The sequence below is a fragment of the Glycine soja genome, chromosome 2 (assembly GCF_004193775.1).
Source record: "Glycine soja cultivar W05 chromosome 2, ASM419377v2, whole genome shotgun sequence".
NCBI classification, from domain to species: domain Eukaryota; kingdom Viridiplantae; phylum Streptophyta; class Magnoliopsida; order Fabales; family Fabaceae; genus Glycine; species Glycine soja.
Genome location: NC_041003.1, coordinates 49,776,462 through 49,800,252, shown reverse-complemented (window position 1 = coordinate 49,800,252; position 23,791 = coordinate 49,776,462). Strand labels below are relative to the sequence as shown.

The window sequence follows — 23,791 nt, the reverse complement described above, 5'->3', positions numbered from 1 at the left end:
GTTACTATTTTAGATTTTACAATGGCTCTTGCTATTATAACCTCCCCAACCATGATTTTTTATATTTTTTTTTATAATAAATTGTATTGATACTAGATATAAAAAACATAGTAATGGTAAATGAAATAGGACATATATAAAAAATTGGTGGGTTTACAACTAATCAGCGTAATGTATATTTTAACATATTTTGAAGAATACCAACTTAGGACTAATAAGTTTTAGGACTCATTTTTTGAATGATAATTAATTAATTATGATTAAAATATTGTTGAATAGTTTGTTAAATGAATTGTAATTGTATTTTTAATCAATATTTTTATATTCATTATTTTTTATAATCAAATAAAAAACAGCTAATCGATACAAATATATGCACTTATAGAGCACCTCTAACACAAAGTGTTAAATAGAAATAACTCAGACAACAACCCATTTTAGTATATTTGACCACTAGAGAACAACCATAGGATGAGAGAGAAAATGTTTGAGTTGCTTTGGTCCTTTGGACAGCAACTGTTCTCTATAAAAAAGTGAGGCCCAAAATTTTTATTTTGAATCATTAGAGATAGAAAAATATAGAAGAGTAAGATATTTTCGGGATAATGGATGATATCAAGCCCCAACTCTATCCAATCTCTTCTATAATTGAAGAGTAGTAAGTTACAAAATACTATTAGATACAATAACTAATAACCCAAACCAGTTGCTTAAATAGAGATGTTGTTTCATACAAAGCAAAATAAAAGCTATGCATACAAAATTATGAGAAAATAGGCAAGATTACCAAGTGTGAATATGAGTAATTTTTAAAGTATCCTTGGAGCTTGGGCATTTACATTCTTACGTGTGCTTGCCAAAGTATTGTATTGGTTATTGAACAATATAGTGGTGGTAACTTCGTAAGGGGAAGAACTTGGAGGTAAAGTTGAGCATTTTTTTTTTATGCAAAATTAAAACCTTCATCCAAAAGAATCAAATATTCATTCATTCATATATTAAAATTAACATTCGAAGAGGCCAAAAATGGAGGGAAAGAGGACGAGGTTCCAGTCGGAGTCACAGCCACAGAGCGTAATTCTACTCACGAAAATCAAAGGTTACGAAATCATTCAAATTAAACAAATCATTCTTCGCGTTCCCCTCCAATCTCGATCGAAGAATCGTTTTCTCTGCATTTTCAGAATTCACTCGAGCTTTGCTCGCAGCCCTCACCAACGGACGTTCACCGCTCATTCTCATCGATCGCTTCAGAAGCTACTGCACCCTTCCCAACTCCAACTGGTTCGATTCTAATCCCAACCAATCACCGTTTCACCTCTTCGTTTCTAACACAAATGTTTCGCAATGCAGCTTTTGTGCCTCCGATTTGCCGTGCGGAAAGGAACTTCTCACGCTTCGCAGGAAATCCCACGCCCACAGACTAGGTCAGATTTCTTTTGTTTTTCACAATGTTTTGGTTATTCTTTTAATTATTTACGAGAGGTGAAATTGTAGATACGATTACGATACTCTCATGCTTTCAGCTGTCATGTTGAGAGTGATGCTGATAGTTCAGAAACTTTTGCAAGAGAACAAGCATAGTTCCAAGAGAGACATTTATTACACCTATCCTTCTGTATTTTTGGGTGAGTCTTTCAATTTGCAGCAGCATGAAATTATATATTCTTCACTGTAACTTAATTTGATGATGAACGAGATCCTTTGGTTGGAAGTAGAAGTCGACTCGAATTAACATTTAGGTGAAAGATTGCCACAAATTGTGCAATGCAATGTAGTATCCCATATTGAAAGATGGAATTGCGTTTGGCAATTGTGATTCAGGACTCAGTAGTTTATGGCTTCAACTGTCTTTCTCTTCTTAGTGTTTTGTGGATTGGTTGTTACTATAACTTTGTGTTGTATGAGTTCTAGCCTAGGTTCTACAAGGTTGTTTCTCTACGACTCTACAGCTGCATGATTGAAATCAACTCATTGGTTTTACTTGGTTTCATTTCTACTTATACAATTGTCCACACGTATAAAAAAGCTCAAATGTTTTCTTGTGACAAAAGTTTGCACAAATGTACCATAATTCTTTGTTATACTCAGGTTTAAATTGTCACGATCTTGGACATTATGTTATTTAAAAGTCAGTGCCATGACCTGTTAAAAGTTTATCGTAAAGGTTCAAGTGTTCAACTTGCCCATGACACTGTGATTTTTTTTTTTTTTCACAATGCAGATCAGTCGGTGGTTGACCAAGCAATTAATGATATATGTATTCTTATGCAATGCAGTCGCCATAACCTTAATGTGGTAGTTTTTTGCACTATCGTTTTTTGCCAATTTTTTTTTGGTTTGGCTCTTGGTGAATTTTGGTGGATAAAACTTCTCTGAGTTTCTGATATGCTTGTTTAGCTATTTATTTGTTTGAAATAGAAAGTTATCCGTGTTTAATGTTTGGGATGCTTATACTTCGTTTATTTTCATTTTTTGTAGGTTTCTGCAGGGAACGGGTACAAAATGAGATCACAGTCAATCTTGGAAAATTCACTTTTTTGTCAGAATTTTCTTAATAATAATAGTAGCAGTAGTTTTATTTTTACATATAATACTATTTCATGAATGTGTGTACATTTTTGTATAAAATAAAATCTCGCCACTGGCGTGCCTAAAAATTGTTATGAAGTTCAAAGGACACGTATTTTTAATCTACTACTTTTTTAGAGTTATGAGATCCCCTGTTTTTATTGACATCATAATTGTAATTGATGATAGTGAGAAAATATGATTCCATCAAACGTATATTAATAAGGCTAGCATATGTTGAATTCTGTCATCAGAATTCTCCTTTACTACTGCAGTAGTAATTATTAATTTTCTCAAAGCTGGTAATTTTTTCCTTTTATTGAGTTTTTCATATTATAATGATGTGTGCAAATGTGTTTAACTGGCAAGTGGTAAGACTTTTGGTAAGACTTATGTTTCTGCTGTAGGTTAATTATGGGCTGGATAAGATTTTCTGAAGGAGAAAGGATATTTGATTGCATAAGTTCTCCCAACACTGTAAGAACTAAGAATTGATCTTAATGTAGTAAATAACTTTACCATTTAAACTACATTCAGGCATTTGCCTTTTCTGCAGGCCCACCCTGTTCCTGTTCATGTTGAAGAAGTTCAAGGTATCCTAATTTCTGGGTGAAAATACTGCAACTGTTTAGTTTCCTTCTTATAATTTTATTTGGTACTTCATTTTAACTTAAAATGCAAAGTGATTAGAAATGGGGAGAAACGTTGCTTAACCTTGTGCATAGATATCATTAGTCTTGCTCAATACATATTAGTTGTGGAGAAAGAATCAGGTAAGCAAATGCTTTTGTTTTGGAGAAAATAAGAGAAAAAAAGTATAAGATTCTTCCCCAACGTACTTTCTATTGAAAAGACCGTCCATGTTGAACTTCATTATCAGTTTTCCAAAGGCTAGCAAACGACCAATTCTGCAATGCAAATCACTGTATTGTCATCACTGTAAGCAATCTTCTGAAGACATTAGTTTCTTTTGCAACAATATTTCTTTGTTTGAATTCTATCTTTATTCAGGGAAGAGGTTACCCGGATATTCCTACAAGAAGGTGTGTACTTTTGTTTTCATATACTTAAGTTGTTATGCTATGAAGCCATAAGTCAGCTTGCATTTTCATTTTGCATTGCGAATGTGTCTGTTTGTGTGCACAATTAGGAACGTACATGCTTGGCCTTTCTTTGATTTATGCATTTTGTATCCTAGCAGGTTTTTGCGTCTTCTGGTTGAGAATTTGTGCCTACCTGCTTATTGCTTGGTAGATTGTGATCCCTATGGCTTTGACATCTTAACCACTTACAGATTTGGTTCAATGGTTGGTATTTATAAGTTTATCATTATAGAGATCTGAATATAAAATGTGCAGGATCATTGAGTCGCTTGAATCTCTGTAATGGCTGAGTTAAAGTTTCATATCCTGCCTGACTAATCTATTGTTCACGATTATGTTAGCAAATGGCCTATGACACGAAACATCTTCGTGTCCCAGAGATACAATGGCTTGGAGCTTTTCCTTCTGATTCTGAGAGATATTTTGTTCCGAATCAGTGTCTCCTTCCATTGACTGCTGAAGGTAAATAAGGATATTACTTGTAATGCGTCAGATTGACCTAGTTACATATCTGATCTAATAAATACCGTGCTCTCAATATTCCTTCTAGACAAAAGAAAAGTTGAAGCCATGCTACTTAGATGCTACCTTGAAAGGGAGGTACCACAATGGAGGTATTGTTCATATACATTCCAAAACATTTTTCTTTTTGTTCAACTGGATTGGAATTGTATGCTGTGTATCTTATTGTTTGTTATGAAGGTTGGAGCTACAGTTGATTCTGCAAAGAGGAGTAAAGTTTGAGATTGAAGCCTTATCTGTGCACGCACTTTCATTCTTGTCAGAGTCTTACATACCATCTAAAATTGAAGGTAAATTGATAATGTAGCATGCTGGACATTTATGTGTCAAGCTCTATACAAGCAACTGGACTAGGGCATAATCAGAACATGCCATTTGTTACGCTTTCTGGAAGATTAAACATTTAAACGATTTCCTGCTGACTCACGTCCCACACAAAGTTATTACTCGTGTCTTTGATTTGTATTTTCGAAATTCCGCTCGTTTTGCAAATGGTAAATTACTAGTCAGTGGGGGAATGGGCTCTATTGGCATGGCGGGGTCGAAATGGGTGTTTAGTTTAGGGCTACTGCTGCCTGCATTTTTTCAGTTGCTGCCTGCATTCTCTATCAAGTGAAACATGTGAGCAGATGAAATTATTCTCACATTTTGTTAAATTTGCACTCCATGTGTTTTTTTATTTACATATGATATTCTCTTTGTATTAATGTGGTTAACTAATGTTAATTGAAATATCTTATCAAATGAAATTGTCTTACTATTTTTGTTAAATACTCAACAATAAATTAATGATTGATCCTGGGAAAGGACATTTCTTAAGGTAATAATAGTTTTTCCTTTAATATTTGATTTTTGTTTCATTATTGCTAACACTTTAAGAAGATGTAGTTTTTGATTGAGACACTATATCAAACACATAGACATAAAAAATAAATATTTCAAATAAAGGAGTTAAAAACATAAATGTAAATATTTCAAAAATAAATATTTTAATTAGTAGACATTATTAGACATAAATTTTCAATAAAAGTCATGCGATCAATATGTGTCTATTTTATATTAAATTATTAGACATTATGCAAGAGAGAGGATCCAGAGTTTAAAATAAGTTAAACAATTAATGAGTTTTTATAGGATGCAAAAAAAGAGGAGTATCCAGTGTAATTAAAAAATAAAACACAGGTGAGTACAATTTACTCTTTTATTAATAACAAGATCAATTTGTTTAATCTTTAATGAGACATTGTTAATCTTAAGTTAAATTTGATTAAAGTGTAAAAATTTTTAAAATGATTAATATTATTTTATAAACAATATAGGTAAGAAAACATGTTTTCTTATTTAATTAATTGGTGTATATTATATTTAAAACTTTTTAATATTAAAGATAATGGAGTCCTGTTAGAGATAAAAATAAAATAAAATTGTAACCTTTGAGAGTGTAGTAAATAATTTTTTTGAAAGGTAAATAATTTTTTTGCTGATATAAAGGGGCTAACGCCCAAAGCAACAAAACAAAACTGCACAATAACTCCTACGCTTGACTTATCAGCAAACAGTATAGGAATAACAAAACTAGAAGGATCAACAAAAAAACATCAGCCCTTGACCCAAGGATAGACCAAACTTAGCTCAAGCATCAGCTGCAGAATTACTTTCCCTTAGAACATGCTTAAACCGTTAAGCGTCACTTGCAATGGTTGACCAATAGCTTCGCTGATCGCGTGCACAATAGGAAGACACTCATTCATATCATCACATCCATCTTTCACTAACTCCATTACATCTCTAGAGTCAGTTTGGACTCAATGAAAAATGCCCCATAACTCAGCTTGTAAAACTGAACAATCCCCGAGTTACAAGAGAAACCACTCCGGAATTCCCCTTCATTATCTGTCTTAAGGCCACCGTCTTCCCTAAAGGCGGACACCAAATGAAAGAGTGGGAGGGACCAACACACGCTCCCTTCTTGCTAATTCTATCATCAACGTTCTCAGCTCAGGTCCAGACTTGTTCCATCTTGTGAACACGAGCTAGCATCTCCTCCAAACTCCACTTGAGCCTTCTAAATAATTATTTTTTATGATCAACACTTTGGTAAGTTTATTTTAATTGAACGCTTACAATATTAAAAAATATGAAGTATATGCATTTTAAATTAGATTAATACGAGACCAGAAGTTATTGAAAAAGATAAATAAAGTGGTTATTAATTAGGAATGGCAATGCATTAAAAAATAGGAATCGTAATAAGATAAGTGGCGTATTTTTTAGAAAAAAAAAATATTCACTCATAATCTTATCTTTTTCTTACGGGTTGCTCATAATATTATCTATAAACTTATTAATAACTTTCTTTCATTTTTTATATAATAAATTTATACAATTTTGTGTATAACAAAGAGAAAAATATAAAGAGAAGTGTGGAATAAGATAATTAATATAATAGAAATAGAGGGAGAAAAAAAAGCGTACAAAAAATGCTATACAAATAATATCACTCTTATTAAAATACAAAAGTTGTGGATGCACGTAAGTGTGCAGCACAAGTTAGAAAAAAAAAATCCTAATCAGTTTTCTAGATGATAATAATAATATTATATTGGCCTTTTAACATGCTTAATTTGTAAGACTTAACACACATGCATCACTCAAAAAAAAAAAAAAAATCACATATGCAGAGTCTACATACGGATGCGTATTTAGAAAATCTCAGAGAACACTTATAGTTACTGTCAAGACTCAAGAGTCAAGAGTCCCCCAAAAGATGTCGTGTACACCATGCGTGCACTCCACTTAGATTTCTATTCATAGCTTTCAAGCGCATTATTGACATAAAATCTGTGATGTAAATCAATTGCAAGCATACATGCACCTCCCATTTCTCATTCTCTACATGAAACTAACTCTATTTTCAAGAGGCTAAGCCACCGAGTTAAAAGACCCCACTTCATTATTTTGAATATAGAAAATGCATTATTAATTGGTATTTAAGGGACAATCGTATCGACTGTCATCATCAATGTGATTTATGCATACAACATGTAAATCGGCTTAGTTTTACACATCAAAAGCGACTTCTTCTAAGCCAACTAAACCAATAATTTTATCTGTGAGAAGCACCCTTGCCACATGATATATTAGCGCTCACGTGTACGCTCATCTTCCCTTTTATTTTTTTTATGTAACAATATATATACACTTTTCCTTATTCTTCATCATGAATTTGCTTTGTTTGTATTGTATTAATTATTGCCTTATTTATGCATGCATGCATGAATCGGTACTTTTGTAGGACACAATGATAGTAGTTTTTATCTAGAAAGAAGATATCTTTAGTTAGACTTTACTACTATTATGTAGTTTTTGTCTCGTGAGAGTTAGTCCCACCAAGTTTGGCAGCGTCTTTCCACTTTCCAGACCTCACCCACCTTTGATATCCGCTCTACAGAAGAGAAATATCAAACAAAAACCTTTCACTTTCGAGACTGACTTCACTTTGGTAGGGAGGATCCAATTGGGACCTAGCTTCATTTGATCATCAAAATCCATTTAAGACAGTGAAAATGAAAGGCCCATAGTTTTCTGCCTTATCAGTGTAATGGCATTTATGAATTCTTGGCCATATGTACCTTACCATGTAATAATTGACAAACCCTTGTGTTTCTTTCAGAAATAAAAACAAAACTCTCTATTCTTATGTTGTTATACTAACTTAGTGTAGTTGTTTCAAGCCTCTAAGTTGTACTATTCCCATATATCATGCGATGTCCTTGTTCTTTATACATATGAATATATATCAGAAACTTGATTCAGGAAAGAGTAAACTCTTAGGTTTCAGGCCGTCTAGGACCATATTTCTCCTGGTCCTGGCACAAATATCAATATGGGATGGACAACAAGGAATATCCCCCAAAATGGTAGTGCTGAGTTAAGTACTTTCGGGTGAAGTTACATTTTATGTGTGGGAATGAAGATGTCACATCAAGTTTCATTTTTGTTTAAAGTGTCATGCAAAAGTGAAACTATATATAAATCATGCGGTTTATATATCTAGTTTCATTTTTGTTTAAAGTGGCTGCAAAGGAAAAAGTTACTGCGTGCTAAGTTTGATTGATCGATTCTGTTCCCTGCGGATGCATGTGAAAATATAGGCATTAATATCACTTACTAGGTATAATTACCACTCAGAAATTTCACAACAGTGTCTGTTAGAGGCTATAATTGTTTACAAAATTAATTTTTGGAGACAAAAAGCCTATTTAACGCCTAATAATTAAGAGAGATAAAAGAGAGAAAAATAGAATATGCTAATAAGTGATATGTGATAATAAGAAAGATAAACAGAAATGGTGAGCGTTAATGAGATGTTTGGAAAAGTTGGGTGTCCAAAAAAGATAATTATATATGATGGTACATTCAATCTAAAATGTATGAAAGAACATATATTAGCTTTTAAAACAAACCTTTCTTACCTTGAAGAATTAGTTTATGACTTTCAAGAGTAGAGAATTGAATATCTTGGATTAAAAAAAAATTAAGATTTGTGGGAAGTTTTTTGTTTATTAAATAAAGAAAGATTTCCCACATAAGGAAAGTCCTAATTTTTCGGCCGTTAAAAATTTCTGTATCAATTCTTTGAACCTGAAAGAACTGTCATCTTTGCGTCAATTATTGATATATTCCTGGGCCATCTTCCGATTTGATATTTGTGAAACTTCACTTTCACAAGGTCATCTTATGTTGGGTGCATGCAATCATTGACTTCGCATTTGCTCCTAGCCACTTTGTGAGACTTATCCGTACGTACTTCAATTTTTCTAAAGCATAAAATGTGAATTTTCCGAGTTTGATGGAAGTAAAAAGAATAATAACAAAAGGACAGTTTGTTGAGACAGTAACATTCGTTATAGATAAATAACCATTCGTTAGAGATGCAAGTATTTACGAAAGACCTGGTTTTTTGCATAGTATGCAGGTATCATACCCTATAATATATATTTTTTTCCCATAGCTACTATGTGGTATTAAAAGGTTCTTACGAAATTGATACAGATATGATAATGGTTTAATATTATTGGAGGGTGTAAAAGGTGGGTTTTTGACAGACATTAACAACGATAGTAAATTGTAGTTTTCATGAATACACCTTCATATATACCACTTATCACTAACTGAAATTATATATAGACATATAGTAGCTCTCACAAAAGAATGAATTTAAATTAAATTACCAAGAAAATAACTAAATTTTATGAAAAAAAGGCCTCTAATAACAAATAGGTAAATAAAAATAATAAAATCTTACTATTTTGTACTTTGCAAGTTGATAGGAATAGGAAAATATATTCATTATCTTTCTTAGCTATAAGCGAGTAACTAACTGATTGGCTGACCTGTATGAATCAGATTTGTGATCGTGTACCATTTGCTCTGGCTAATAAAATCGCAAATCCTTTTCTATTATTCGTAATAGTGTTGAATCATACAGAAAAAACTGTTTAAAATTCAACCACAGTTGAACAGGTTTTTTTTTTAGATACCACTTGTTGGCCAGACAATAATATAAATTCTAATAACCAGACAGGTGGTTTGTATTTGTGGTCTCATCTGCTGTCAACAACTTATTGAACATGTTGCTATAAACATAGTACTGACATTCTTCTTAAATATCAATCTCTGTTCTTAAGTCTCTTGTTTGTTTGCATTCAGATTACTAATTTTTCTTTAATATGACAATAGGAACTATCACATCTACTCTTAATATTAATTTCTCTCTTGCATGTCAAACTACGGCAAAATACTGTTGCCAGAGATAAAATTTCGGCTGAAATGATATAATTACTTTTTTAAAAAATACAAAAATAATTGACCCTATCATCAATTAAGTGAGTTTTGAGGGAGTTTAGCTGATTGAGTAAAGTAGGTTAGTTATTATAAATTCTCCTGTACGGATAAAAAAATTCATGTGAGTTTTTACATAATAAAAATTGTTTCCTTTTCACCCTATTAAGATCATATTGTATTCTTATAATTTAAGAATAACAGTATCCAAATTTATTTCTATTTCAATCCATGACATCATGATATTAAATCCTAACAGTGTATCGCATAGATTAAATGAGTATAGTGGAAGGGGACAGTTTTGATTATATCCTCAAACTGTGTCATATATGCGATTTTATTTCATTAAGGTTGTGATCATGTGCTTGGTTTATGGCTTCAATTTAAACAAAAAAATTCATATCTAGAACCTGCTCTTTGTTGCTATCAACCATAGAAGAAAAGCAGAGAAATAGTTTTGCAAAATTTCATACAACTAAAGTACAAGAAAAGTGGAGCAGGAGAAAAGAAAAAGAGAAAGACCTAACAAATAACTAGGCCTCCCTAAGAAAGAAAAAAAGAAGACCATGATTGTTACTAAATCAAACCATGACTAATTGCCTTTGAGCTTCAATTCTTAGATCTTCCTTCATCTTTCTAATGAAATCTTCAAACTTTTTGTTCAACTCCTCTGTGCTCAACATACAGCTTTCTTCTTCCTCTTCTATTCTTTCTTCAATCAGAATGTAATCAGTTTCTGACCCTTTATCTTCCTCTTCATCACCTACATCCAATAGCTCAGTTTCTTCATCTAGCTCCTCCTTCTTCTCTTCCTTCAAAACCAAGCTACTTCCTTTTTCTTCTCCTTCATCTACCAAAATGATCTTTTCAATGTTTTCTTGTACTTCTTCTTCAGCACAATTTTCTATTTCTATTACTTGCTCAACTACAGTGTTCTGTTCATCAGGATCACTAGTTTGTTCTTCAGTTTCTACTATCTCCAACATTAGCTCGTTGGCTTCAATAACCGAAAACCGAGATTGTGAACCATCATCTTTAACATACGTAGAAGGCTTATTATCATCACAACAACTAGAGCCGGAGAGAGATTTAGTTATACCAACAAAAACAAGGATACCATTGCAAAGTAGAAACATGGAGTTCTTGTCTATGTTGTGTGTATAGAGTTGGAAAGGGAATGTAGAGAAATAGAATTTGAAGTAATGTAGGAAAACAAGCAAGGAAGAAGGAGAGAAGATGAAGGAACACACGGACACTGAAACGAGTAATTGAGTAAGCTTAACAAGATAGTAATGAGCTTTTAGGTTGTGAGTCATATTGGTTGCTATATTTTGGTTTTTAAACTGATAATCCATAGTGCTGAAGAAAGGAAAGGAAATGAAATGAGGGTTGGAGACAGGTTTTTATGAGATGGTGTGGTGTGTGGTGTATGAGGAGGCCTCCTTATATAGAATGGTGGGGTGAGTGATTCTATTATTTTTTTGGGTTTCCAAAAATGCCCTTAGATGGAAAATTATTGTGATAGGCTCACCTGTTTGAGGTTTAGTATTACAAGTCAAGTGAAATTGACTTCAAAGTAGGGGCCAGATAGAGAGAGAAGGAAACTTAGGAAGACAATTCATATCTAGATCCTCCTTCAAAATTAACAGCTCAATGCTCCATACCTGTTTCTCCTCATTTCCGCATCAAAAGTTTAAATAGATGTTTCAAGTTAAACGTGAATCACAAATGTCAAAACTTAAACCAAATTATTAACTGATTTGAGGTTATTTTAATTTTAATTCTCAAATGATTCGGAGAGAAGTTTCTCTTTTATAACTTGATTACAATTTACAACATATATTAGTTAATACAATCATTTTTATGTTTTAATGCATTATCTTGATGAATTATTGCAAAAATATAACCCAATTATATGCACTTTTGTGAAATTTTTAACTGAAAAATAACACAACACAACTGCATTTATTTAGATTTTCTCGTGTACAGTGGAAGGGCTGTTTTGTTTGTAGGCCTGCACTTGTTTTTTATTCTTATTGGGCTGGCCTTTTTATCAGTTGATTCGTTCATACAAAAACAAGGGGTGCTGCTAAGTGCATCAGGCATATTGCTTGTGCACCCAATATTAAAATAAAATTCCAAAAATACTCTTAAGTGTTAAAATAAATAATATTATTATATATAACACTTAAATTTTTAATGTATATTTAATGTACATATAAATTTAAATAATAAATTTTGTTACAATTAATTTTGATATAATTGATACAATTAGTTAATTTGTATGTTTTTTTAATAATAAATGTTTTTTATTTATAAAAAAATATACGAATTACCTAATCTGTATGAGTTATATCACAATTAATTATCATAAAATTTATTTTAAATTTACATGCACATTAAATATATATTAAAAATTTTAGTATTATATATAATAACATTATTTATTTTATAATATAATTAATCTATTAGTTCAATCGATTATAATACTATGTTAATAACGTGAAAATTATGAATTCGACTCAAAATTTAAGAATGGGTTAATCTATAAGTCCCATAAGAAAGGATAAAATGGAAAAATCTTACAATTGCCGGATGTAGCAGCAATTTTACTACACGTAGCAATGCCCAAAAACAAGAAACAACACCCTAAGGGCTAAGCACAACAAAGAGAGAGAACAAAAAAAGATCCAAAGTCCAAAGCACGACTTAGCTTAGGAAATAAGAAATAATGGAATAACCGGTAGCCAAACAGGTCATAGCCGAAGTTGATGGGTGGTTCTACTTGTTTCTGCAAAGCACAAGAGCAAAACCCTACTTGAACCCTTTCTCTCTCTCAGGTCACTGCTCACAAACATCACAACTATGTCCTTGGGAATTCTTCGATCCCGAGCGATTTCATTGGCATCGAAGCGATTCCTCTGCACCAATGCCGCTTCCGCTTCCCCTCCTCTTCCCCCTCCTCCTTCCGCCGCCTCTCCCAGCCGCTGGAGCTTCCTCAAATACGCCCTCGTCGGCGCTCTCACCGGAGGCACTGTCTTTGCCGGTTACGCCTCTTACGGTTCGTTTTCCTTTCTTTCCATTTTATTATTCATTTCCATTTAGGGTTGATCGATAAAATCAAGTGACCTGGAATTTATATGTTGGGGTTGTTATCGAATCATTTTGATCTGGAATTGGTGTTAGTTGAAGACTTTTTTTTGTTGTTGGAATGAAATATGCAGCTTACAGCTTGGACGAAATAGAACAGAAAACGAGGTCGCTCCGTGAATCGGCCAAGTACACTGCTGGTGATGGAGTCACTGCTCTTGATGTCAGTATTGACTACTTCTTAGGCTTTCTTCGCTTTCAATCTTCTTTGTTAATTCTGTGTTTTGATCTCATTGGCTGGATTGTTAGAATCATATTGGCTGAATTGGATTGATGAGCTGGCCATTGGAACGTTGTTTCTTGTTATATGACATGCTATGAATTTTTAAAGTTTACATTTGTGCGACAAATTTACTTCTGGCTCCATTTCATTGTTTGTATTGTTTAGCTGGCTGTTTCGTTGCTCTACATCAAAATATAAAAAAGAAGTTTTTTTTTTTATTATTGATTTCGTAAAACACTTCAGTGATATCGGATTAAATCCTATTATTTTGCTTCGTGGAAATGTCCTCAGTGGACCTTACTGTTACTTAATTTTGGATTCGGCCTGGTTTTGATATGATAATGATAAGTTTCTAAAGTTTAATTTATGGTAAGGTGACATGTTCTAGTCCATATTTTGTGCAGAAATTTCAAGGTTTGCTATACTCAACTGCAATGACAGGTGTGTTCCCCGAGCTTTATTATGTACACTTATCCTGTGTTACTGTTATTCTGTTCCCTTAAATAAATAAATTGTGCTCTTGTTTCTTCTCGTGAACTTTTGTTCCCCTGAAGTGTTGCTGTTATATGAATGGGAAAACTTAAGCTCATCATTAAGATGGTTCTATATTTCTTGTTTTGCAATTTTGTGAAGTGCTCCTTGTTATGGATAAGCATGAACTTCTTTTTAATTTTATTAAACTGAAAGTAGTATGTAAAGGTCCCATGGAGAAAACACTCAACACTGTTCACATGAGTATTAAGTGCAACAAATGATAAAATTGATGGACATTTTCAGATAAACCTATGGTCTGCCCAATTATAGCCATTATATGCCTGTATTTTTGCTGCAGAAAATTTTTGCAAATGGATGAGAATGTGGGATGTAAGCATGTTTCTTGCCACCAGCTTTGGAGGGTAGGGGGTAGAAAAGGCAAGTGAGCAGTGGCAAGAACTTGTTATATTGTTGAGCAAGATCAGTGCACAGACAAATTAACATTGTATGCACTTTTGGGGGGTTGGGGTATTCAACTCACAATTAGTTATATATTTGTATGCCTTTGACCTCTGTTATTAACAGCATGCTGATTCTTTTGCATGTGACACCCCAGTTCCTGCTAAAGCAGTAGAGCTTTATTTGGATGCAAGAAGGGTAATTGAAGAACAAGTTAAGGTACGTGGTTGTTTTTTAGTATGCTGATTTTGGTTTTGACTTTTTCATTTTAAAAAAATTATATTTCCACTGTTTTAATACTGTACCTTTGATTCTTTTTAGAGTTATACTGAACCATACACAGACAAGCTCCTTCCTGATTTGCTTCCTCAGGAGCAACATGTGTTTACACTTGTTCTTGATCTCAATGAGACATTGATTCACTATATATGGACGGTAAGACGTCTACTGCAAATTCAGCCTTTTTTGTTGGTAGAAAATATGATAAACTCTTCATTATTGGTGAAAATTCATGCGGGGTGCACTAAATCAGTAGTAGGAGCCACTCAATAGGGAGTGAGACTCTTGAATTTCAACCATCAGTGAACAGTGTGTTGCTTACATTCCACTTCCCTTTATGTACTTTATGTCACATAAAAAATGCATTGGATCTCTTATTGCCTTGCTTCTCGCTGGAGGTCCTTACATATTATAGAGGTATGGCTACAATATTGAATTTTGCTTTTATGGTATGTAAAGCGAGATACAGGTTGGCAGACTTTTAAAAGACCTGGAGTTGATGCCTTCTTGGAACATTTAGCTCAGTTCTATGAAATAGTGGTTTACACAGATGAACAAAATATGGTAATCTGATTCTTCTCTATATTCTGAATGGATACTTGCTCGTATAGGTATTCATATATTCTTACATTTGTTGATTTGTGCAGTTTGTAGACCCTGTTATAGAAAGGCTGGATACTAAGCATTGCATTAGATACAGGCTATCAAGGCCGGCTACTAAGTATCAGGATGGGAAACACTTCAGAGTATGTGCTTATGTTCTTACATTATTCTCTTTCAAAATTAATTATACACGTAAATACCTGTGGAAGGAGTAGAACCAATCATGGCTAATAGTAAGAACAAGTGACTTGGAAATATTATTTTTATATCTATAAGATAATAACAAAGTAATCTTGCTTACACCTGAAGAATATAAAATAAATGACCTACAGTTTTATTATGATACTTGATACATCACAGGCATAGTGTACTAGTGGTGCTCTGGATATTCTTATAATGAGTGTTCTTTCCTTTTTTTCATCCTTTGCTTGGCAGGACCTCTCAAAACTAAACAGAAATCCAGGAAAAGTTCTTTATTTAAGTGGCCATGCTTTGGAAAGTTGCCTACAACCTGAGAACTGTCTCCCTATTAAGGCTTGGCAGCAGCAAGATATAGATGACACAGCTCTTTTGGATTTTATACCATTTCTTGAGTGTAAGCATTCCTTAAGATATATTGAAGAATGAGTTCATGTTTGAATTATTGTTTTCATTTTCACATCACTCCTTGAGTGTAAGTCCATTCCCTTAAGATGTGTTTATAAATGAATTCATGTTTGAAGTTACTGTGGTGTCTTTTTATGCTTGTAAAAGTTGCATTACCTTTGTTATCTATTTGCAGTTGTTGCCCGTAGTAGTCCACCTGATATAAGACCAGTGCTAGCCTCTTACCAAGGATGTGATATTCCAAGTGAGTTCATCAGGCGTTCCAAAGAGCATCAAAGGTATGATTTAATCCTGTGTTGAAGGTTTCTTTTGTGTATATAGTTGATGTTACACTAATGATTTGTCCTGTGTTGTGTTCAACCAACATTTTTACTCTGGGTGTTTCCAAATGGTGCAGGAGAATGCAAGAACAAAAGAATCGTGGTCGCTTCTGGAAATGAGATTCAGTTTCATTGCAAGTTGAAAAGAAATGTTCTTTGTTGAGGCAAGAAAATGAGATTGTCAGTTTAATTACAAGTTGATCGATCAGTTCACCAAAGATTTTGAAGTCACTGCAAGTTGACAAGTGATTACATGAAATAGAGAAAATGTAGATTTTGTTTTACGCAAACCTTGCAACTCATGTCTTGAAACATTTTTTTCTTTTTTGCCTATTGTAATTCTGTTGCTGGAAAGCACTTATTAATTTCGGGGATGGAGTTCTTAATGCTAGATGTTTCTTGCAAGGTGATTTAACCTTGAGTACATCGCTGCGCAGAAGTGGTTATGGATGAATTTGACCATAAACTGAATTGACACAATAAAATATTTTACTTGATTCTGTTGTTTATTTTGTTGGAACTTTCTGTTCTGACCATGGTAGTTGAATCGGGATTTAAATAAAGAATCGAAAGGCTCATTTTCTAAATCGTGAATCAAATTATATATTGTTCTTGATCAATAAAACAGCATAGCATATGCAACTAACAAAAACATATTAAAGCACATATTCATAATAAATAAGTGAAAAACGTAACTCTAAGAGCATGAGATGTATGAGCTCTGTTAAATCTGACTTTGTGAAGCCTTTATTTTTGTAGAATGGAAATGAAGCAATTAAATAACTAAATATAGTACGTGCATTAAATGAGTGAGCAACAAATAAAGTAGTGGAGTAATCAAATAGGATAAATTCAGTGTTGTTTCAATTCCTTTTCATTTAATAATTTAGGCTTGTATGACTTCTCAATTTTTTCATGAGAATGGGTGAAAACTAAAGAAATAATGAATATCTGAATCTTGTGAATTGTAAGGCTCACATGATTCATTCTTGTATGGTAAGATACAAAGTCTTTTAAGATTCATCTTAGGATCCCTATGGATAGGTAATTGAATTATATTGAATTGTAAGATTTGAATTGTGAATCATAAGATTCTCATACCAATGGTTCTGACACTTTGATCTATGTATAAAATATTGATTTTGAGCCTTCCTTGTTATATAGTGGGTACATCACGAGTAGGACCAATTTAGAAATGCATTAAAGGAAGGTTGAATTTTTTTTACATAGTTATTTAAATATAATTTTTAATAAATTATTGTTTAATAAATAATAAACTTCTCAGAAAGAAATTACTATTAATTAGTATAAAATTAGACACAAGATCTACTACATATAATTTTTTTCCTTACATATATAAAGAAAGTGTTGAGGGAGTGGGGAGGACTAGGCCCATGCCGTTCCCATCCCCATCCCTGATCATGTATCACATGACATAAATGAAAGTGCTTACATGAATTATTAATATAAAATTCTTTATGAATTGATATTAGATGAAAATGAGATTGAAATTTAACTTTTAATACTAATTTTGTTTAAGCTTATTATTCTGTTTTGTATATAACTTTTAAAATAAATTAAATAAAATTATAAAGTGACTTTGTGACATTTTAATTTTATAAAAAGACAACCTCGCCTTTTGTTTGAAAAATATAAAAAAATTGTTGATAAAGATAATGGTTAACCTCACCTCTATAAGAAAGGCATTTCCTTTACAAATAACATGACAATGATAGTGCTTTCATATTTAGTGTTGCTTCAAGTATTAACAAGAGTAAGAGCACGTCAGGAGTCATTATGATTTATGATTAAGATCCAGATAAAGCATCTGTGACCCCGTACATACATATAAAAAACATCCTTTACAAGATAAAGAGCAAGCATCAAAATTGATCATTTGGGGGATATGTAACATAATAAACTAGCATATAAATTAATATTGAATAATTGTCATGTAATTGGTGCATCGTGATGCTACAGTCTGAGCCACTGGTCTCCATCTATGAAGCTCTTGTAAAGGAAAGGACTTGCTTCATGATAGCTGAATGATTTTGACCAAGGCACCCTATGTCTTCTCTCTGCTCCTCTTCCCTTGCATTGATACTCAGCAAACACTGCAGTCCTGAAATACCATATATTCTTAGACATATTCTGCACTATGATTCTATGAATTCTAGAATGGAATAATAATGTCATATTTAAAACAAAGAGAAAAACTAGCAACACACTCTTTAACGCGCACTCTTTATATTTTTAGAAATCACAATTTGTAGTTTCTAATGAATTTTAACCAAATAATAGAGTTTGTTAAAAAACATATTAGAAGTGGTGTTGCCAATACTTCTCCAATAACAAATAATATCATACTTCTTTCTATGTGAACGATTCCAGTCTGACCACCCTTGAGGATTAATAATGCCATCCATATTACATTTGGAGTATATAATTCTTGAGTAGTTCCCCCATGCTCTGCCAAGGTACACACTGCCAGATCCTCTAATACTGCACCCTACAAAAGAAAAACCTGTGTCTTCTGTTGGTGAATCCCTATGATGTGCTGCTATTGCTCCATAGTTCTCAGCTATAGACTGAAGACGACACTTCTGCTCCATAGTTCTCGAGGGTCAGAATTAAATTAAATAAACTTGGTCACTAGTCTTGTTTTAGTAACATAGAAAAGGATCATCTTATATTACCTCATAGAGTGATTTTGCTCTGCCACAGATAAAATCAACTTTTCCTATGATGTGACACTTAAAGAAGTAATGATTTCCTATGTTGTCCAAGAGAGTGTCCTGTGACCCCTTAATCCTCACTCGATAGAACATTGCTTTTGGACTGCTTACCCTCAGTGCCACTCCTTGCATCCCTTTTCCACCAGCCGATGTAATCACTGAGTTCTGCAACCATGCACACAAAAATTGGCATTTGAAATAGTTCAAAATGCACTTGTCTTGTGTCGGAGCTGGATTTAATGCAGACTTTTCCACACATTCATGGATTTAGTACATTTATAACCATTGAAGAAAATTGGACTAAGATTTTAAATGTGTTTTAAGTTGATTGACTGAGAGGAAATATGAGTCCTTTAAGGATGTATGATCACTTTGGTATCTCAAAGTGTATAATGGTTCTAAACTAGTCTCCGAATTCAAATAAATTAAAAACATCCCTGAAAATAGCCTTTTACATCTAGATAATTTGTTGGTTTCAAATGTTCTCATTAAAAAGCAATTTAGCCCTTATATGCAGGGACTTTGCATTTTAATGATAACATGCAGGACCTATATGAAACTAACAAATTATGTGAATCACAAAAGCTACTTTCAGAAACTTATTTTAAAATTTATTTGAATCTAGGGACTAACTTGGAACCTCTGTCGCTTAATCTTCATCCAATAGTTCTGAATTGTTAAATGTGTTGAAAAGTGAATGCAGGGAAATCCAGGTTACCAAAAATTGTGTCCTAACCTCAAAAGTGACCCCGGTTGCACAGAAATAATTTGAGTCCACTCCTACTGTTGCTGAAGCATAGGTGCCCAATGCTGTGCCATTTGGGCCTATGTCAGATGACTTGCTGTTCCAAGTAATAACAGGACTTGCTGTTTGATTTGTTTTCCCTATAAATGATACATAAGGCTTGGTGACAGGCACATACACTTTTTCTCTGCACAAATTGCATATAAACAAAGGGTAAGCAAACATAAGTCGAGTTTTTTATGATAAAAAAAATACCCGCAAGGACAAGGCCCTTATGACACATGAAATTTTAGGAAACCAAATAAATGTAACTGTTGGATCAAAAACACGAACCAAACCAACCTGCGTTACCCTAAAAACAAAAAAAAAATATGTTTCCAAATTAAGGCAAAGAATATAACAACTACTTTTGATTGGAACTGAATAATAATGACAGAGGTTGTGAAAGTCAAAGACAAAATCTAATTGAAAAAAAGACAAAACTCAGATTTTGATATTATTCTTCAACCAGAATTAGAGTTTCAATTCAATAATTCAAGTTGACAATTTAGTGCGTGTTTGGATAACCTTCAGAATTGATTTTTGACAGCTAAAATCATGGCGTGACCTTGAAAAATCAGAAGCAACAAAGGGTTGCTTCAGTGTGACAGTGGAAAAGAAAATTGATTTTGCTTCACCGTGCCGCGTATCCAAACACACAGTTAATCAAAATGAAACTCTAATTCTTATAAGAGAATAACAGTAAAAGTAGTATGAAAAGTATGCAATTAAATTGCTGACCTGTAAATTCCTGGATAAATGTAAATTTTGACCCTTTGTGTATTATTATCAGGAACCATATTGACAGCACCTTGAACAGTTTTTGAATGTCCCCCACCATTCTGGTTAACAATAATAACTCGAACATTGTTATGGGAATTCACGGCCAACCTTTGTTCATCCACCTGCAAATCTTCCCAACTAATGTAATTCCTAACACCACCACCTTCTGCTAAATCCACCTGAGCCCAAATCACCAAAACCGAAACAACAAACAAGAACACAACTCTGGAAGACACCAACCCCATCATCATTTCGTGGCCACACAACAAAATAAGAAACTCAGCATGAAGGTTTGTGTGTGTTAAAAACTGTTGATGAGTTATTATTATAGGAGCAAAGTGGGAAAAAGAATCTCCAAAATGAGAAGGTACAAAAAGCTTGTGTTACTGATGAAATAGTGGAGTAACGGTTTTAGAGTTGAAGCGTGGATTTGCTGACTGCAATAAATATAAGAGCGTTATGGTGATAATATATATACGTCTGTTCCAATCCTGATATATTAGCTAGGCATGCATATGCTGATGTTGTTATGAAATATAAAGAAGGAGAGAGACTATGAAAGTAAACGTGGCTTTGTTTTTTAGTATAATAGAAGCAACACATAAAGAAACCTTTTTGTTTTAGAAGAAACGTTGAATAAATTATGAGACTTGCCAAATGCATCAGTAGGAACAGAAAGAGTGTTGAGTAACTGAGAGTGTATTTATTTTTATAGAAGAAGAAGAGCGGGTGTAGATTCTGATTTTATGCATGCATTGGTATCAAATTCAAATTTTATTTTATTTTTATCTTTTATTTTTCTTATCTTATCTTTTTCTTAATCTTTTATTTTCTGTTATCTTTTACTTTTCTTAACTTCTATATTTATTTTTAAATCTTTTATTTTTTATCTTCTATTTTTATTTTTAAATTTTTATCTTATCTAATATCTTTCTTTAAAATTCTTATCTTTTGTTTTTAAATTAGGTTTGATACACTTTTCAACAAGTTAACAGATTCATGGGGGTGCGGATATTGGGTGCAACTTCTCCCACTATGCTCTTTCTTTGATTTGGTGAACTGGTCTTGGATCTTTCCAAATGTTTTTTTTCCCTCCTTTTATATATAAAATCATAAACTACTATATTTTAACTGTCACTACTTGTTCAATTTTAATTTTCGTTTAGCAAAACAATATTTTGACATTTTGAATTAATAATGTTATGAATGATGAGATTTTGGACAATGTTGAATGTTTGATTTTCATCTGGTAATAGATGCAGTATGAGATGGATTTTTCAAGTTATTATTGTTCAGCTACTTCTAGGAATATGAATACTCAAGTGTTTCCTGCAAGAGAAATGATCAGTTGATTATGATTTTAATGAATTAAGAATTTGGTCCCTCCTAAACTTTTTTGTGTGGGCTAATGGGCTGGGACAAAGTGACACTTAATATTATTGCATTTGTTTTGTATATATACCTATACCTATTAGATGAGACGATGAGATCAATTACGTAAAATGCAAGTGAAATTGTTTAATCTACGTAACAATTAATAGATATTTATGGTCGTGGCTTGGCTTAATTGATTGGAAACCATTTTAAATTAACATATGTTGAGTAACTCTCCTCTTCGGGGAGTGTACACTTATTTGATTTTTGCGTGGTAATTAACGTATTTTGAGTTATTTAAAAGTTTATCAGTCCATTCATTATTAATTACATTATGTTCACATCATATAATTCCCAGTTAACATTTAATCAATAATTGGGTTGGATTGCACATAAAGAAAGAAGATAGATTAATTCTAATAGCGTCAAGCCACTTCTTTTAAGGTGGTGGTGAGAGGACAGTAAATGCAGCTATTGCATAATCATAGAGTATACAACGGTTACAATATAAAAAAAATTAGTGCGCCGAAGAGTGACGAAAGTGAATTTTACCTCAATTTTTACAATAGCAAATCATTTCAAATTCTCCCTTCATTACAGTCCTTGGCCATTTAAGGTAAAAACAATAAATAAGCTTCACTCATGAGTAACGAGTTGATGGTGTCATGAATCATAATTCTCTCACACACGCTTCCATCTCCCGCTATAGGCAAGGATTGGTTAGGCTCATACATTCACATATATGAATTTGCTTCATTTACATAAGAAAAATAAAGGAAGTGTAAAAGGTTATGGATAAAGGTATCGGAAATGAGAGACAGTAAATATCAAGGAATGGGAAGTTCTGTTTTATTTGGTTCCGGTGGTGAAGATTCTTGGAATTGTGCGTGCACATATGGGAACATATCTAGTGAAAATAAAATTCATGTTAATAACGCAAGAAAGGTATATTTGGTCATAGAATTAGATTTGAAGGTAAAAAAAAAAACCCTCAAGAAATTGATCGAGTGAATGGTCTCACATCAAGCATATAAATGTAAAATTACTATTTTAAAAAAGCCTTGAACATATATCTTGTAATTTTTATGACTCAAATATAGTTTCATAGTCTATATATATTTTTGTCAACAATCAATAATTATCACTTAATATTTTAATTAAAAATTATTTTACTTTAATTTCATCCCATTCTCTTTCTTTATTTTCCTTTCCTTTCACTTTCTTCTCTTAATCAAATATATCATAATATTTTATTAAGTGGATTCCAAAATAACTCTTATTTTTAATTTTTATTATATAATTATTAGTTATTATTAAAAGTTGTTTGTTGTACCCACTAACAATGAGAAATTACTAAGTGATCTCAGAACATCACTTAATTTATTTTTTATATAACATGTAATCAAATGTTATTAATTTTTTTCATATATAAATTTAAAAACTTAAACACGTGACATATAAAAATTAGTCTGAATCATAAATAACAGATAAGTGATACTCTTTGATCACATAATAATTTCTCCACTAGCAGAGTAGAGAATTCTATATTCTCTCTGGGCCAAATTCCCCACTACCAATATATTGCAGCATCTCAGCCCTTCATTGACCATTGTAAAACAGTTAAATGAGAGAGAATATAGTGAATGGTTTTGATTTTAACTGAAGAGAAGATTTTGATGCAGAGGCAGGAGAAGATCCATATTGCACTAACGGTGTTAAGCAGTGATGCTTAACAAGCTTTGTGTCTAATAGTTGCTCCCAAATAAGCACTGTTCTTATTTAGATTAGAACCCATGTAATAAGCACAATGGAGACTTCCTTGGACTCACCCCATATCCAACTCCTGCAATTTCATCTATTGTTGTTATAGGAAAAAGATTAGTGTTTTCCTATCTTTACTTAACACCTAGCTATATAGTAAAAGAGAAGAGAAAAAGGATGCTGGTATGTATATATAATAA

General features: G+C 32.7%; 4 protein-coding genes across 5 annotated transcripts; 2 read left to right on the top strand and 2 right to left on the bottom strand.

Annotated features, from left to right (window-relative positions):
- Window positions 1-763: 763 nt before the first annotated feature.
- On the top strand, window positions 764-4,877 carry LOC114403115 (meiotic recombination protein SPO11-1). Of its 2 annotated transcripts, XM_028365880.1 has the most exons (16): window positions 764-922; window positions 1,018-1,099; window positions 1,185-1,284; window positions 1,354-1,427; window positions 1,527-1,628; window positions 2,225-2,298; window positions 2,482-2,498; window positions 2,979-3,048; window positions 3,128-3,164; window positions 3,297-3,344; window positions 3,452-3,510; window positions 3,583-3,614; window positions 3,773-3,878; window positions 4,016-4,136; window positions 4,225-4,288; window positions 4,377-4,877. In XM_028365880.1, the coding sequence occupies exons 2-16, from the start codon at window positions 1,027-1,029 to the stop codon at window positions 4,501-4,503; spliced, it is 1,104 nt and encodes a 367-aa protein (XP_028221681.1). In that variant the 5' UTR covers window positions 764-922; window positions 1,018-1,026; the 3' UTR covers window positions 4,504-4,877. The 2 variants fall into 2 exon arrangements, with proteins under 2 accessions (XP_028221681.1, XP_028221673.1); XM_028365872.1 differs by having other exon boundaries at window positions 3,452-3,614.
- Window positions 4,878-10,348: 5,471 nt separating this feature from the next.
- Window positions 10,349-11,451, bottom strand: LOC114403110 (WD repeat-containing protein 87-like). Its single transcript, XM_028365857.1, has one exon. The coding sequence runs from the start codon at window positions 11,393-11,395 to the stop codon at window positions 10,622-10,624; it is 774 nt and encodes a 257-aa protein (XP_028221658.1). The 5' UTR covers window positions 11,396-11,451; the 3' UTR covers window positions 10,349-10,621.
- A 1,273-nt stretch (window positions 11,452-12,724) lies between these two features.
- Window positions 12,725-16,663, top strand: LOC114403106 (mitochondrial import inner membrane translocase subunit TIM50-like). Its single transcript, XM_028365847.1, has 10 exons — window positions 12,725-13,101; window positions 13,265-13,353; window positions 13,818-13,854; window positions 14,504-14,565; window positions 14,668-14,781; window positions 15,085-15,189; window positions 15,273-15,371; window positions 15,664-15,823; window positions 16,010-16,112; window positions 16,232-16,663. Exons 1-10 carry the CDS (start codon window positions 12,906-12,908, stop codon window positions 16,272-16,274), a joined length of 1,008 nt encoding a protein of 335 aa, XP_028221648.1. The 5' UTR covers window positions 12,725-12,905; the 3' UTR covers window positions 16,275-16,663.
- A 1,276-nt stretch (window positions 16,664-17,939) lies between these two features.
- LOC114372178 (pectinesterase QRT1-like) lies at window positions 17,940-20,937 on the bottom strand. The gene is made up of 5 exons (XM_028329627.1): window positions 20,415-20,937; window positions 19,626-19,821; window positions 18,851-19,054; window positions 18,522-18,757; window positions 17,940-18,276 (listed from the first exon to the last, which is right to left on the bottom strand). Exons 1-5 carry the CDS (start codon window positions 20,705-20,707, stop codon window positions 18,129-18,131), a joined length of 1,077 nt encoding a protein of 358 aa, XP_028185428.1. The 5' UTR covers window positions 20,708-20,937; the 3' UTR covers window positions 17,940-18,128.
- Between the last annotated feature and the right edge of the window lie 2,854 nt (window positions 20,938-23,791).

Coding starts and splice junctions, on each gene's coding strand:
- LOC114403115 (XM_028365872.1), top strand. CDS start 1,027: ATGGAGGGAAAGAGGACGAGGTTCCAGTCGGAGTCACAGCCACAGAGC. Junction 3,615..3,772: donor CCGGATATTCCTACAAGAAG/GTGTGTACTTTT, acceptor GTATCCTAGCAG/GTTTTTGCGTCTTCTGGTTG. Junction 4,137..4,224: donor CCTTCCATTGACTGCTGAAG/GTAAATAAGGAT, acceptor TATTCCTTCTAG/ACAAAAGAAAAGTTGAAGCC.
- LOC114403110 (XM_028365857.1), bottom strand. CDS start 11,395: ATGGATTATCAGTTTAAAAACCAAAATATAGCAACCAATATGACTCAC.
- LOC114403106 (XM_028365847.1), top strand. CDS start 12,906: ATGTCCTTGGGAATTCTTCGATCCCGAGCGATTTCATTGGCATCGAAG. Junction 13,354..13,817: donor ATGGAGTCACTGCTCTTGAT/GTCAGTATTGAC, acceptor TATTTTGTGCAG/AAATTTCAAGGTTTGCTATA. Junction 16,113..16,231: donor CGTTCCAAAGAGCATCAAAG/GTATGATTTAAT, acceptor CAAATGGTGCAG/GAGAATGCAAGAACAAAAGA.
- LOC114372178 (XM_028329627.1), bottom strand. CDS start 20,707: ATGATGATGGGGTTGGTGTCTTCCAGAGTTGTGTTCTTGTTTGTTGTT. Junction 18,758..18,850: donor GAGCAAAATCACTCTATGAG/GTAATATAAGAT, acceptor ACTATGGAGCAG/AAGTGTCGTCTTCAGTCTAT. Junction 18,277..18,521: donor AATCGTTCACATAGAAAGAA/GTATGATATTAT, acceptor ATGGTATTTCAG/GACTGCAGTGTTTGCTGAGT.